The sequence below is a fragment of the Electrona antarctica genome (assembly GCF_951216825.1).
Source record: "Electrona antarctica genome assembly, chromosome: 8".
Classification (NCBI taxonomy): domain Eukaryota; kingdom Metazoa; phylum Chordata; class Actinopteri; order Myctophiformes; family Myctophidae; genus Electrona; species Electrona antarctica.
Window position 1 is genome coordinate 11,848,134 of NC_136789.1, and position 16,243 is coordinate 11,864,376.

The 16,243-nt window shown below is 41.2% G+C and overlaps 1 protein-coding gene across 1 annotated transcript in view; it reads left to right on the plus strand.

Annotated features, from left to right (window-relative positions):
• myo7ab (myosin VIIAb) overlaps nucleotides 1-14,831 on the plus strand; it is a gene marked incomplete at both ends in the record, with an annotated part of 45,412 nt that extends 30,581 nt beyond the window's left edge. Inside the window, 13 exons of the mRNA XM_079508025.1 lie at nucleotides 1,497-1,621; nucleotides 4,511-4,671; nucleotides 4,961-5,117; nucleotides 5,749-5,904; nucleotides 6,410-6,515; nucleotides 7,809-7,922; nucleotides 8,302-8,389; nucleotides 9,099-9,205; nucleotides 11,419-11,601; nucleotides 12,197-12,313; nucleotides 12,536-12,619; nucleotides 13,777-13,896; nucleotides 14,739-14,831. Coding sequence (XP_079364151.1) covers nucleotides 1,497-1,621; nucleotides 4,511-4,671; nucleotides 4,961-5,117; nucleotides 5,749-5,904; nucleotides 6,410-6,515; nucleotides 7,809-7,922; nucleotides 8,302-8,389; nucleotides 9,099-9,205; nucleotides 11,419-11,601; nucleotides 12,197-12,313; nucleotides 12,536-12,619; nucleotides 13,777-13,896; nucleotides 14,739-14,831 — 1,611 coding nt within the window. The remainder of the gene's footprint in view (nucleotides 1-1,496; nucleotides 1,622-4,510; nucleotides 4,672-4,960; nucleotides 5,118-5,748; nucleotides 5,905-6,409; nucleotides 6,516-7,808; nucleotides 7,923-8,301; nucleotides 8,390-9,098; nucleotides 9,206-11,418; nucleotides 11,602-12,196; nucleotides 12,314-12,535; nucleotides 12,620-13,776; nucleotides 13,897-14,738) is intronic.
• Between the last annotated feature and the right edge of the window lie 1,412 nt (nucleotides 14,832-16,243).

Consider the following 16,243-nt stretch of genomic DNA (forward strand, 5'->3'; position numbering starts at 1 on the left):
ACAGATCAGAATCCATATTGCATGGACTGCTCCTCATGCAGTCCACCTCCCCCTTTCAGATCTTTCTCCTGTTTATTGGAGAGCTCCAGCTCAATGGTAATGTTCGTAATGAGGAATCATGTTTAATAATGTTACAAAACTGTGCACAGACAAGAGTCCACAGATTGCAATAATTCTCCGTTGTCCTCTAGCTGTCCTATATTAAACTTGCCTTGTGGGTGGACGGTGGATGGTGGATGGTGGACGGTGGCCGCTGGACGGTGGACATCATAAACGTAACCCGCCCATATATGGAGACTTTCCGGCCGCAATTAAAGCGGCATGGAAACACCTCCATGTCACAAACGTAACATGCCCACATCTTGCTTGTCACCAGTGTTAAAAGGATATTTCACTTTCAAAACAAGTTCGGGGTCATTTTATCATCCACACCCCAAACAGTTTTTAAGTTGCTTGATTCAGTATTGATATTTTATTAGACATGCCCCCTTCCTAAACAAAGCCACTGTAACTTCTTACTCCATTTTAACCATGATACTGTAGATTACATCCTTGGTTCTGGTGACTCTTACTGTCCTCCTTTTTTTAATAAATGAAAAACGTAATTGAAAAAATAAAAGAATAAAAATAATAATGATGATGATAATAATAAATAAATAAATAAATAAATAAATAAATAAATAAATAAATAAATAAATAAATAAATAAATAAATAAATAAATAAATAAATAAATAAATAAAATAAAAACATTAGAAGGACAATATCAGTCACCAGAACCAAGGACGGGTGTTTTCAATGAATCTTTCATGGTTAAAATGAAGTTTGAAGTCACAATGGGTTTATGAATATCTCTAAATACTCATTCAAGCAACTAAATACTCATTCAAGCACCCCAGACCCAAAAGCTTGAGTAGACGATAAAATTACGCAAATTGAAAAATCCCAATAACACTCCACACACTATCCACACTCACGGCTGACCGTAGAATACCAGCTTGCCCTCAGAGAGTCAAACAACTCACTCCCTCAGTCAGCTGCTAGGAAGGAGTCCCTTTGTAGTGGCATCCTGTGCCCCCACCCCTCGTTTTTCCACAATATACCTTTTGCTGCTACTGGAGCTTTTACCATTATGTAATGTATTGTATGTTCTATGTGTCCTCCAAGCCTCTCTGGGATTTTGGGGCCTTCCTTTTATCTGAGCCTTTTTTTTACCCTACTGCCATGCTGTTATCAAACAAATATTCAATCACTCCATATACAGACATGAAAGGGACACAGACAAATAGACGGGCACTGTAGGCCTTTGACAATGAGTACAGTGGGTATGGCATAAACCTTGTGGGACATGCATACCCACAACTTGTGCATTCCAGACTGGCATTAAACCACACCTTGAGTGGTTCCCGAGTATACTGCCCGACAGGTTGACAACTTGGAATTTTCCAAGTTGTTGTTTCCTTTATTGTTCTTTTCTAACTTGCTCTTTCTGTCCAAGACTCTAGTAAGCATGACCCCTGACCAGAGGAAAGAGACCGTTGGTTCGTCTCAGCTGGTCCTGACTGACAAGGAAGACATGATCAAACCCTACACCCTGGAAGAGTTCTCCTATGACTACTTCAGGTGACAGTCCTGTTCACAAATAGAATTCCGCACATTCAAACACAATCTACAAAAAGAGAGGTGTTAATGGAGAGCAAAAGGTTTTGACAAAGATGTGTTTAACATAATCATCATCATGTTAACTGTCTAAAAATCAAATAACCAGACATATATTGAAACAGACTTAACCGACTTAAAACGGCACTACCGGTATGTAACTTTTATTTGAATGAATAGAGCAGAAGTCTGACATCACTTTCAGTAGAGGGCGCCAGTACACAGGTTCATCTATTTTTTTATTTGCATTGTAATCCCCAGGTCGCTTCATATAAGAACTGTTTGAAAAATAAACCGATCATCCCGGCCTTTCTGTCAGGGGGGTGGCTGTGCGTCGTTAATGATGTCCATTCATATTTGATACAGCCAGTTTCTGGAAAAAATGGAATTAATTTGGCCGCAAAAGCCTTGAAACTACATATGAAAGCAATGTCGCTGCTAATATACGTCACGCCCAGCTGTCAACACATTGCATTTCTGAGATTCCTCGTTGACGTAATCTCAGCTGGTGGTGATTCGACTCGTACTAACCACGCAACATTAAATATCAATTTTTAAAAAAACGTAATTAACATGTCTGCAGCTGCAGCCACCCGCCTACCAGGAAATGTAGTCTCTGGGTTGTTTGACTCGTTTCTAACGCTTATTTTGTTACTCTTTGGGTATATTTGTACATTTCCACCTTCAGTCGATGCTTCATATCCATATGAGTGAAAAGGCCGGGATGATCGGTTTATTTTTCAAACACAGTTCTTATATGAGGTGATCTAAAATCCCCCTATGGGGATTACAATGCAAATAAAAAATACACAAACCTGTGGACTGGCGCCCTCTACTGACAGTGACGTCAGGACTTTGGTGCTCTATAGAATGACATTTTTGACCCAACTGTATGGTAATATAACTTATGCAATCCGGGTGGTTGTATTTTGTCTCCCTGCTCTTCTATTGAGACATTTAGATTGTGTCAAAGGAGGTGAATCTTGACCTGATGGTTAAGATTCAATTCATAGAGCGGACGTAGAACACGCACATCAACAGGCTGGGTGCTGGGCTAAAGAAACTTCAGTAGGTATTGGATGGAGCCCGCACACCATGGGTATAAGACAACGTTTCGATCTATTTGATCTTCATCAGGTCAGGTGATGACCTGATGAAGATCAAATAGATCGAAACGTTGTCAGAATTTTCAATAAAGAACGTCTTTCTTATACCCATGGTGTGCGGGCTCCATCCAATACCTAAGATTCAATTCATACCCTGAGGAAGCAGACAGGTCAGGGTCAAGTTTATTTCTATGTCCCAAGACGGGCAATTCATAATCCAGCAGATAATAAAAACTCTAAAAACACAGTAAACATACATAAAACAAGAACAGACAGACTATGTGTCACAATATCCAGATAATAACAGTTTAAATATGAAGTGAAAACCATCCTCACTCCCACCCCTGCAACTAAACAGCAGCTACCTCCTACTCTAGGCTCTATTAGCTCAATGGTGGAAAAAAAAGTTACATAGTGCAGCTTTAATCTTGCTCATGTAGGTCAATCTAATAATCGAGAATCAGTTATTTGTCATCCTTTCTTATTATTTCAACAAACCCACACCAAAACATTTTAATAGATTTTTTATAATCTACTAAAACGATTAGTCTGATTAACCACCGCAGAAATATTGAAAATGGCTGATTCACAAAAGCTCACAATGCGTGTGAGCCCATAGATATTTGTCTCTGTCGGGTGGACAGATTCATAATTGGTCATTAATCACGGTCGAGGCACCCTGCTCAGGCACCCTGCTCACTGCTCAGGCACTCTGGTGACATTTAGTTTCACTTTAGCCTCAATATTTTATCGATGTTGGATAAGGTTTCCAGTCTAGAATTCCATGCTGTATTGATGTTGCTACCGTTAGGAGAGATAACAGGCAAACGTTGATCAATAAAAATGACAATGCTTCTACATTCTCTAATTGGACCCGTAAGGGTCCATTTGGTTTCATTTAACACTCTCAAGAGTTAAAGATCTATAAGGGTCCATTTGGTTACCAACTTTCGCTCAAGGACCACTGGTGGTCCCCGGACCACTGGTTGAGAACCAATGGTGTATAGCTCCTCTCCTCTGCCTCCAGGCCCCCTCCTAAAAGCACTCTGAGCAGAGTCTTACTGTAGCTCCTCTCCTCTGCCTCCAGGCCCCCTCCTAAAAGCACTCTGAGCAGAGTCTTACTGTAGCTCCTCTGCTCTGCCTCCAGGCCCCCTCCTAAGAGCACTCTGAGCAGAGTCTTACTGTAGCTCCTCTGCTCTGCCTCCAGGCCCCCTCCTAAGAGCACTCTGAGCAGAGTCTTACTGTAGCTCCTCTCCTATGCCTCCAGGCCCCCTCCTAAGAGCACTCTGAGCAGAGTCTTACTGTAGCTCCTCTCCTCTGCCTCCAGGCCCCCTCCTAAGAGCACTCTGAGCAGAGTCTTACTGTAGCTCCTCTCCTCTGCCTCCAGGCCCCCTCCTAAGAGCACTCTGAGCAGAGTCTTACTGTAGCTCCTCTCCTCTGCCTCCAGGCCCCCTCCTAAGAGCACTCTGAGCAGAGTCTTACTGTAGCTCCTCTCCTCTGCCTCCAGGCCCCCTCCTAAGAGCACTCTGAGCAGAGTCTTACTGTAGCTCCTCTGCTCTGCCTCCAGGCCCCCTCCTAAGAGCACTCTGAGCAGAGTCTTACTGTAGCTCCTCTCCTCTGCCTCCAGGCCCCCTCCTAAGAGCACTCTGAGCAGAGTCTTACTGTAGCTCCTCTCCTCTGCCTCCAGGCCCCCTCCTAAGAGCACTCTGAGCAGAGTCTTACTGTAGCTCCTCTCCTCTGCCTCCAGGCCCCCTCCTAAGAGCACTCTGAGCAGGGTGATGACCATCACCAAGACCATGAAGGGAAAGGAGCACCTGTGGAGCTGCACCAGAGAGCCTCTCAAACAGCCTTTACTCAAGAAGGTCCTGGTCCACGAAGAGCTGGCGCAGGAAGCCTGTTCGGCATTCAGTGATATCCTTTCATATACGTACTGTACTGTATGTGTGTGTTCATTCATTCATTTGAATATTGGTCTTAAAACTTGATCTGAATTCTTTGTTAATGGTACGAGATACCAGGGTTGTGGCTCTTACGGAGCGGGAACTCTGGGGGGTGGGAGGGGTAAAATACAAATTTTTGTATGTAGGCCTACGTTTTTTGTGTGTACGCGCACATGCATGCAAGCATGGTGCTTACTGCTTATCTTTTGCTGTGAATGTCATGGGGTTTCTCTGTTACTGGTCCTTGACCATGACTGTACCTGTGATGAAGTATATGGGGGACTACCCGTCCAAACGCCTGCGTTCACTCTCTGAGCTCACTGACCAGATCTTTGAAGGAGCCCTGAAGGCTGAGCCACTGAAAGACGAGATCTTCTGTCAGATCCTCAAACAGCTTACTGATAATCACGTCAAGTAAGTGTGGGCAGCAGGCACACATTATACGCACATGAAGACAGAAGACAACAAACAGAACTAAAATAAGTGTTGTGTTTATATAGTTCCAAGAATTTCCACCATGATTATGTTGTACGTGCATGAGACAAGAAAACACCTTGAATGAACCTTGTTGAGATGAAAACCTGCCCCTACAGTCAGCTGTCCCCTATGCTTCTGTTTGACTGGGTATATGCATGAGCATGTGATATTATATGGTGTGCGTGTGTGCGTGTGTGCGTGCGTGCGTGCGTGCGTGCGTGCGTGCGTGCATTTGTGTTCGTACATTGATATACGTATAGTATTATATAGATATTCTACTGTAAAAGCGACAAACGAAAAAAGCGACAAATGAAAAAAGCGACAGAACAAAGTGACAAACGAAAAAAGTGACAAATGAAAAAAGCGACGGAACAAAGTGACAAACGAAAAAAGCGACAAACGAAAAAAGCGACAAATTGTCGCTTACGTATGATTCTTGGTGACAATTTTCGATGTATTTGATGTATTACCATGTTTTGTTCGGTTGCATTTAACAGACGCTCTTAATCCAGAGCGATTTACAGTAAGTAAATCTGGAAAATGCCTAAATTGTAAATTGTTGATGCAGGTACAGTGAGGAGAAGGGTTGGGAGCTACTGTGGCTGTGCACGGGCCTGTTCCCTCCCAGTAACCTCCTGCTGCCTCATGTCCAGAAGTTTCTACAGGCCAAGAAACACCATCCACTAGCTCCAGACTGCATGCAGCGGCTGCAGAAGGCCTTAAGGTCTCTCTCTTTTATTCTCACTGTGTTTGTCATAGTTACATGTTAAAGGTAGCGTATTTGTTTGCATTCATCTATATATACTACCAGTATGACGCCCTGAGGGCGAGAAGCGACCTTGCCCTTTAGGGCGAGGTCCACGCATCTGCCTGGGCGAGCAGTCTGTTTTAGTCCACATAAGAGCATGTGGGGAGGAGGCTTACTTCCGCTTTATATTTTACTCTTGATTAGAGCTTCCGTGCTCCAGACTGTATGACCGGAAGCATTTGAAAATTGCAAGAGGCAACAGTCTGACCACGCAAGACTATTCACGGACTGGCGTCACCGTCACGTCACATCACCGCCGCTAAGCCAGTATAAGTCCCTGATTGCCTGATTGCTTCGCATAACATTTGTATCATGCCTCTCATCTGCCTCTCTCTATTATTCCTCTGTTTCAATCTTATATTTATTTCAAAGTTTCTCTTTTTATTTCTGCTAATCCTCTGATCTGTGATCGGCACTGTAGAAATGGATCCAGGAAGTACCCTCCACACCTGGTTGAGGTGGAGGCTATACAGCACAAGACCACTCAAATCTTTCACAAAGTGTACTTCCCTGATGACGCGGATGAGGTGAGCCCTCATCAACACAGTAAAACCCTTCACTTTATGAGGATGAGGTGAGCCCTCATCAACACAGTAAAACCCTTCACTTTATGAGGATGAGGTGAGCCCTCATCAACACAGTAAAACCCTTCACTTTATGAGGATGAGGTGAGCCCTCATCAACACAGTAAAACCCTTCACTTTATGAGGATGAGGTGAGCCCTCATCAACACAGTACAACCCTTCACTTTATGAGGATGAGGTGAGCCCTCATCAACACAGTAAAACCCTTCACTTTATGAGGATGAGGTGAGCCCTCATCAACACAGTAAAACCCTTCACTTTATGAGGATGAGGTGAGCCCTCATCAACACAGTAAAACCCTTCACTTTATGAGGATGAGGTGAGCCCTCATCAACACAGTAAAACCCTTCACTTTATGAGGATGAGGTGAGCCCTCATCAACACAGTAAAACCCTTCACTTTATGAGGATGAGGTGAGCCCTCATCAACACAGTACAACCCTTCACTTTATGAGGATGAGGTGAGCCCTCATCAACACAGTAAAACCCTTCACTTTATGAGGATGAGGTGAGCCCTCATCAACACAGCAAAACCCTCCACGTTAATTCATCCAGTACATTTCGTTCTATATTAGTAAAATTACTCATTAGTTGAACCCTCTCAGTGCAGAATTGCAGATTATACAAACACGGGCCAAAATTGTTTTAAAAATGTTTCAAATTAAATAGTATTATCTAATCTATTTAGAAATGAAGAGAGTGCTATAATTTCTAAATGTATCGATTGTGTCTAATAATCTGTGAACTACCGGTAATAACAAAACTTGTCCACTTAGCATCAATAATAATACAATGTCGTGTTTATTTTAACTAGACTCCTGTCCAATGAAACACATTGATGTTTCATGTCAACATACAGCCTACTAAAAGAAGTGGAAAAATCCATTTATTGTGGTCCATCTTGCTAGAATAAATGCAGCTCATATAAAGTCATAGAATTTCATTGTTGTCCGAAAACCTGTTAAAACAAGTTCCAGAGATGCATGAAGCTGTCATGAAATGGTTCCAGGAAAAAGTCAAAAGCCCTCAGACATCGCAATGATGAATTATGTTGACCAAAGCAACACTCGACTTGTTTTAACCTTTTGGTCAACAGTGGAATTATATGACTGGAAACGCTAAACATACTTTGTTTTTTCCACTCTCGGAGGTTTCCAATGTTGACAATAAGAGTAAAATCTATTTATACTGGCCTTATCATAGACAGAGCATTCTAAATTAACACATTGTTCCACAGGTGTTTGAGGTGGAGTCGAGCACCAAGGCCAAAGACTTCTGTCACAATATTTCTGGGCGTCTGATGCTCAAGTCCGCTGAGGGTTTTAGCCTCTTTGTCAAGATCACTGACAAGGTAATGTGACTGCATATCAGTCTAAATAACCTTTCTTACTGTCAAACCTACAGGATGCACAGCTGTAAAAGAACACACTGGTGTCATTAACTGTAATTGTCAATTCACACTTTCACAAGTTCCAAGAATTTGATTCTCATACCATAGTGAAACGGATGTAATCCTATGGCTTCCATGAAAACCAAACTGTATGCTTTGGAAAATGGTCGACAGTATATCATGTATAAAGTGAGTCATAGGCAATCGGCTAAACATCCCAGACCACTGGCATGGTCCTTTAAACGTTCAGCTAATATATAAATGATATATATAGGCCTATATAAACATATATATTTTTTTCAATTGTACTACATGGTAAAGCTGATCTGTGATTCTCCAGGTCATTAGTGTGCCTGATGGCGATTTCTTCTTCGACTTTGTGAGGCACCTGACTGACTGGATTAAAAAAGCTCGCCATGTTAAAGACGGTAAAGGCTAGACTGTAATCAATGGTTCTCAACCTTTTCAGGACCCCGTTTTCGTGACCCCCGTTGTGAGCTTGTAGATCGGCTATTTTCAAATGTTTTGCCTCTCTTATATTATTTGACAATTTGGCCAATGTTTGACAGTTTTTACACTATAGTTTGTTACTTTACAAAATTCTTCGTTCTCAAACATTTTCATGTCAAGGACCCCCAAAAATATATGTAATTGGCCGCCGACTCCCATCTGAAAATATGTAGTTCCAGGGACCCCCCAGAAGCAAAGATTTGAGTTAAAAACATTCGCTCTGAAAGAATATATATTCAAAGATTTGTGCCACATTTTAACGATTCTTCAAAAATAGCAGATCGACAAGCTTGTAGCACGGCACTCGGTGCCACGCTACGAGCTTGTAGATCTGCTATTTTTCAATAGCTAAAGGGGTTCCCGTCCAGAATGGGTTAAAACGGTCTTAAAAGTACTTCAATTGTCACTTCACTGCCATCTGGGAACCCCCTAAAATTATGTTGGGACCCCTGGGCGTTCCGACCCACAGGTTGAGAACCACTAGTTTAGGTGGACAACAGTGTTTGTATGTGTCTGTCTGTCGTTGTGTGAATGGAGTCTTACTTTATACAAGCTGAAGGTCAAGGCAGACTCTCAGTAGGATAAAAAGGATGCTGTTTAAATTCGTACTTCTCCCTGTGTCTCAAGGCGTAGTGCCTTCACTGACATACCAGGTGTTCTTTATGAAGAAGCTGTGGACTAATACCATCCCGGGGAAAGACTCCATGGCAGACTCCATCTTCCACTACTACCAAGTGAGTACAGCACATGATATCTTCTCGTCCCTGAACACATTTATTGCCAAATGAATCAATCCTAATCCCTGTTTCACTGCCGTTGTCTTTAACTATCCTTTGAAGAATCACCTGATAGTGTACAGTATGTCGCTCCATTGCAAAATATTCAAATTCTCATCTGAGAGATTGCTGTTCAAACATAAATTTCAGATGGTGACCTACTGAGGAGTGTATCTATGTTCGATATACCCCCACGTTGCTCTGCTGACCGCTTGTGGGTGTTTTAGGCTATCGTTGTGTGCGAGCCACTTTCTAAATGGACATATACAATCTTTATAAAGGTTTCACCTCTATGAACATAATTGCTTCACAAGAACAATTGTTGCTAAAAGGAAACTAATTTTACATGAATAGATCATCAACAACTTGTACAAGTTTCCTTGTAGAAACAAGACAGCAGTGCAGTTATAGTTGATAATATGCATGCAAAAAATATATAATTATTTTGGTAAATCTCTCACACCAACTATGTCAATGTGTGGCAGTTTATAGGTGTAAGATTTGTTTTTGGCTTTATGCCTTTATTGATAGTAATTAGTGAAGACAGACAGGAAAGAGGGAGAGAGAGAAGGGGAGAGACATGCAGCAAAGTTTGTCATGAACGGGACTCGAATATACACAACGTGCTGTCAGGTCAGAGCCTACGTATATGTGGCATGCGCCTGGACCACTTGGCCAGTGGGCCCAAAGAGCAGATGTTTTTTTTGTTTTTTGTTTTTTCACTTAATTTTTATTGATGAAAAGACAGACAAAACAAAATAAAAAGACAATACGAAAAAAAAGAACAAAAAGGGGAAGACAAAAACAAAAAACAAAAGACAAAGCTGCATTTTTCATATTACAAGATGCATTCATTGAAATCCTCGCATTATCGCTAGGCTGAGAGAAGAGATCCCACTTTTCCCACTTTTTATAGAACTTAGTAGTCTAAGTATGAATGTTAGTTCTTCCATAACATACAGTTCCTCAGTAATGTCCATCCAATGTTCTTTCGTTGGTGGGTCCTGTTGGTACCAGCGTTGTATGATCGCTTTCTTACTTGTTGCTAAGAGGATCTTGATTAAATATTTATCATGTATTAGAAACTCTTCAGGGATATTTCCCAGCAATAAGAAGGAACAAGTCAGAGGTATCTCAAAACACAGAATGGTCTCCAAGGTGGAGTGGATATCCTGCCAGTATTTCTGAATTTTAGGACAAGTCCAGAATATATGAGCGTGGCCCGCTCCCTTGTGGCCACACTGTCTCCAGCATGGCTGTTCTGTTTTCAATTGTTTTGACTTAATTTTAGGTGTAATAAAGAATCTCATTAGGTTCTTCCAACATAATTCTCTCCACATTCTTGAGTTGGTGGACGTAATTTGTGTTTTGCACATATTTACCCATTCCTCTGTAGTGATGGTAATCTCCAACTCTTTTTCCCAATTAAGTGCAGATGTTTTAAGAGAGTTAAAGATCAATAAGGGTCAAATTCGTTACCAACTTTCCATCATTTAGCTGGGGACCACCTGGAACCCCCTCAATGACCACTGGTGGTCCCCGGACCACTGGTTGAGAACCACTGATTTAGGCAGGATTGTTTCTATATGGCCATACTAATGTATAAGAACAAAACTACTTCAGAAGTTATAGTCACTAAGTCATTTGTTGAAAAAAGTATTAGTGCAACTTTCACAGTTGGCCTTTTCTGGTTTTCACAGAAAATATGCCAGTGCAGCTTCGTGTTCTTTGTCAACGTGAGTGGCTCTTGAGATAACAATCTCACCGCAAAGAGCCTTTCTTAGAGTTTTTGAGTGGTGCAACCACTCCAAGGAACAGCAATGTCCGTCTTAACCTATGTGACTATGTTACTATGAGTAGGGGCAAAAGTGGCACTGTTGTGCCAGAAACAGAGAGAGAGAGATAGTGCTGCACTGTTCCCTGCTAATGAGAGAGAGAGAGAGAGAGAGAGAGAGAGGGGGGGGGGGGGGGGGGGGGGGGGGCAGATTCAGAATATCCTAAGAAAGGGTTATTCTATTCAGGACAATTGTAATAAATACACTACCAGCATGTAGTGTACCAGCATGTCCTGTGTAGACACAGAACCCAAATATGTAGAGACTACTCACACAAACACTCGATTAATCTCTCCCCACAACTCCTCCTTTTCGTCTCTCTCGCTGTTGGAGCAGGAGTTGCCTAAATATCTCCGTGGCTACCACAAGTGTACCAGAGAGGAGGTCTACCAGCTGGCTGCTCTCATCTACAGGGTGAAGTTTGAGGAGGACAAGTCCAACTTCCAGCTTCCCAAAATCCTCAAAGAGCTCGTCCCTCAGGACCAGATCCGACATCTCTCTCCTGAAGACTGGAAGAGAGTTAGTGGCAAAACTAAGCTATTTCTCATGAAACTAATTATTCAGGAAATCCACAGGTTATGAAAAGTCTTTAAAAAGTTTGTAAAATAAAATTCTCTAATAATGATTACTTGTTTTGATGTGAAACTAGTCTTAAATTTGAGTGGTATTAAACTTAATTTAAATGGCTGATCCCTGTGGATTTGCTGGTATTATATTCATATATATATGTTGTTATTGAATGATACTTAGTCTGCTAGTTAGTTCAGTCAGCATACACTCAAGACGTTAACATGCTTGTGCACAGCATTACAATTATCTATCTCTCCCTGCTCTTAAGGGTAATCTTATTGTGCTAAGCATGGAGAAAAATGTAAAGAACCTAAACACCAAGATTAAATATATCCACACTTTTATTCACATTCTATAATACAAATATTGGTTCATTCTATTTGTGAGTATTCTGACTGAACTATATTTAATGCCGGACACTGCTTTAAACCCAAAGACTAGAGATGAAAATGCGCTTTTAGATACATTTGGAGCAACACATACTTTGATGTTGAGCAAAATGTTATTTACTGCACTCATCATTTTCATTCTTTGTTGCTTCCAGTCCATCATGTCATTATACAACAAACATTCCGGGAAGAGCAGAGAGGAAGCGAAGCTTACTTTTCTAAAAATCATTTACAAATGGCCCACCTTTGGCTCTGCGTTCTTTGAAGTCAAGGTAAAGACCCTGAGTATACCCCAATCCTAGTGGGGGAAATAATCCCCCACGATTTACAACTGAGACAATAACAATGTATATTTTCTTCCATGACAAATCTCTCAATACATTCTATGATTAATACAAAATTGTTAGCTGTTATATGTCTTCTTTTATGACAAACTGGCATTTTATTCTCCTGTTCACTGTGCAAAATATTCCTGTTTTCCTTTTTTTCTGCAGCAAACAACTGATCCAAATTACCCAGAGACCCTCTTGATAGCGATCAACAAACATGGAGTCAGTCTGATTGACCCCAAGTCCAGGGTAGGTCTATATGAATAAGCTTAAAAATCGTTGTCAACCAAGGAAGTGATTACAGAAATGATGCTACCGTCTACTAAATTGTACTACATACTGAACTCATGAACCTCGCTGCTGAGGGAACTCAGCCTGTCAAACATGAACGAAACATTGTTTGTTGTTGGAGTTTATGTAGAGAAACCAATACACTTCCCAGTGACTCGGCGGTTCAGCCAACTCCATTCCTGCAAGGTTGGGAAATCCCACATGGGACTATTTTGTTCCTGGTTGACGTCTAATATGAATCTATTTATAAAATTAAAGTGTTGATCAAATGCTTTTCTCAATCTCTTTGTTAATAAATATAGACATGGAAATGAGATAAACACATGATCACCCAGCATTCGTCACTGCCCTCTTGTCCAACCTTTGGGAATATGAATGCCCATGCACGTGATAATCTATAGCACTGGTTCCCAAACACTGGGTCGGGATCCATTTGTGTGTCGTGGACGTTTGTATGGGTCGCTTCATTTTCTCTCTTCTCTATGCTGTAGGACATCCTGGCCCCACACACACACACACACACACACACACACACACACACGGTTCTCGATGCTCATTCCATGTCCCTCTACATTCTGCAGTGGTGGAAAAAGTACTCACATTTTGTACTTGAGTAAAAGTATCAATACTGCAATGTAGAAATACTCTGTTACAAGTAAAGGTCCTGAATTCAAAAAGTACTGTACTTGAGTAAAAGTACAAAAGTATTGGCATTTGGCATCAAAATGTACTTCAAATAACAAAAGTAAAAGCATTCATTATGCAGAATGTCCAATTTCAAGTTTTCAAATGTATAGAAATCTTTTGAAAATTGCTTGTAGCTTGTACTGTAGATCGGCTTTTTTCAAATGGCCGAAATGCACTGTACGTACTGTATATAGGATGTTAATTGAATGTTTTGTAATAAGAATTTAAATCTACAAAGTAACTAGTAACTAACATTTTCAAATAATTTTAGTGGAGTAAAAGTACAACATTTGTCTCTGAGATGTAGTGGAGTAGAAGTAAAAGTATTGGAAATACTCATGTGAAGTACAAATACCTCAAACTTGTACTCAAGTACAGCACTTAAGTAAATGCACTTGGTTACTTTCCACCTGACTTTCTTTGTGTAGGACATCCTCACCACACACCCGTTCACCAAGATCTCCAACTGGAGCAGTGGCAACACCTACTTCCACATCACCATCGGCAACCTGGTCCGAGGCAGCAAGCTGCTGTGTGAAACCTCTCTGGTGAGCTACTGGGCACATATTACTACATCTACTGTATGCAGGATATATTTAGGAGATCAGGAGATGTAGGAGATCAAGACAAGAAATACATTAAGAAAAAATTATGCTCGTTCCACGCACGCACGCACGCACGCACGCACGCACGCACGCACGCACGCACGCACGCACGCACGCACGCACACACACACACACACACACACACACACACACACACACACACACACACACACACACACACACAGACACACTCTTTCGTAGGGTCTCTCTTCATATGAATCATATGAAAACTTGAAACTTTTTTTTTTATAATAATAATCGTCATATTCATGTTAAAAAAATCATATATTTACAATTGTGGAAATAGCAGATCTACAAGCTCAAAACGTGTCGCATTTACACTCGGCCATTTCCTCTGTCTATAATTAATGTTTTCTTTTCTTTATATATATATTTTTAGTATAAAAGTAATTCAATATCTTATTTGTTATATCTGCCTTGTGCAACTTTTGTTCACAAAGCCTAAAAGCAAAAAAATGAAATGAATTTTGTATTGTATGTAACATTATTATATACATATAATAATGTTCAACGACATCAAACAATTAAATCGTTAATCGCAATTATTTGTATGACAACCATATGAAATACTACTCATTGGGGACTGTTTGTCCGAGTTTAAAACTCGTGCACAGTGGTGTTCGCCTGTTCGGTAAGAACTCAACCGAGATGTCAAGACCCGTGACACAACGATATCTGGGTTGTAAGGCCAAATATCGCAGAGATATCTGTACGGAAGGCGAGGAGCGTGTCAGTGACTGTCTGTCTTATATGATGATCCCCAGGGCTACAAGATGGACGACCTCCTGACCTCCTACATCAGCCAGATGTTGGCTACCATGACCAAACAGCGCAGTTCCCGTGGCAACAGCAAATGAACTGATGGATATTCATTGATCTCCCTTAGATCCTGATCTTTCTTTGTAAGGCCCCATACACACATACAGAACACATGTTCTGTGTCTTGTCTGTGTTTAATGGCCGCCACAATGCATTTCCAATGGGAGTCACATGGTTTGACTCCCATTGGATGACGGCGCCATCTTGGTTAGCGCTACATATAATAGCATGTAGCCAAAAGACCCCCGAGAGGATCGACAGCCACCGGAGGTATGATTACTTCTAACGCGACAAGCGACAGGACCGTGATGGGCCGTCAAAAACACAATCTTTTGTTAGAATTGGAATCATTGATTTAGTTATTCACTTAGATTTAGTGAGTTATTCACGTTTTAAGATTTTTTATCCCATCCATTAAAATGGAGGGGGAACACTTTGGATGACGTCCCAACTGGAAATTACATTGAATGTTGCCCAATCGACGCTCCCAGGCTGTAGACTGGTGCGCTCTGTTATGAAACGAGTAATGTTCCGTCTTTTGATTAATCTCCGTCCTGGGCGTTGGGCGTGGCCGTCCAGAGTGTTAAACACAGACAAGACACGGAACATGCGTTCTGTATGTGTGTATGGGGCCTCCGGGCTTGTGACTCCATGAATTGGAGCGGCCATCAAACACGGACAAGACACCACAGGTGTTTTATGTGTGAGTGCAGCCTATAAGATGGCAGTGGTGTGAATCAATCCAGCAGGGTTCATAACACTGTCCTCTTCCTTCAACACCAGGCCACCAAGATGTACTGGAACAGTTGCATCCATGCGAACATTATGCACTTGTTACATATCTGTGAAACATCGACAGCAACAGTCTGAAAACGTGACGTGCTGATATACTAAGAGAAATGTACTGTACACATTTCTAAGCCTCCTGCATATTGATGTACACAAAACTTGAGACATGCTGGCTTTCTTGAGTTATGTGGTGTGACACCATAATGCCAAGGTTTTTCACTTATTACATTCATGTCCAGTCTTAAATTCACCTATTGCCCTTAAATCAGTTTCCCACAGTGTACTACTAACTGTACGTTTAACATGGCAACCGGAATGACTTTAAGCAGTGCCGTGTGGTACAGTAATTAACTACCGTTAAATGTAGATCAGTTTTCAAAGCAGTTCCGGTAATGATGACTGCAGAGACTGACACCCCAAATGCATTGTTCTGTATATCTATCTACAACTGTAGGGTAGAGGCTTCAACTCTTTATACTAATGAGCTGTAAATATACTTTGTTCTTTTTTATGGATGAACCATGATTTTTTTTTAAAGTGTGATGCAATCTTACATAATTTCTATTGCTAATCCAGTGTATTGTTTATCAGAATTTGTATACTTCTGCTAGTGATGCGTGAATACATTAAAAGTTGCTAAACAGATAAAACAGTTAATGCA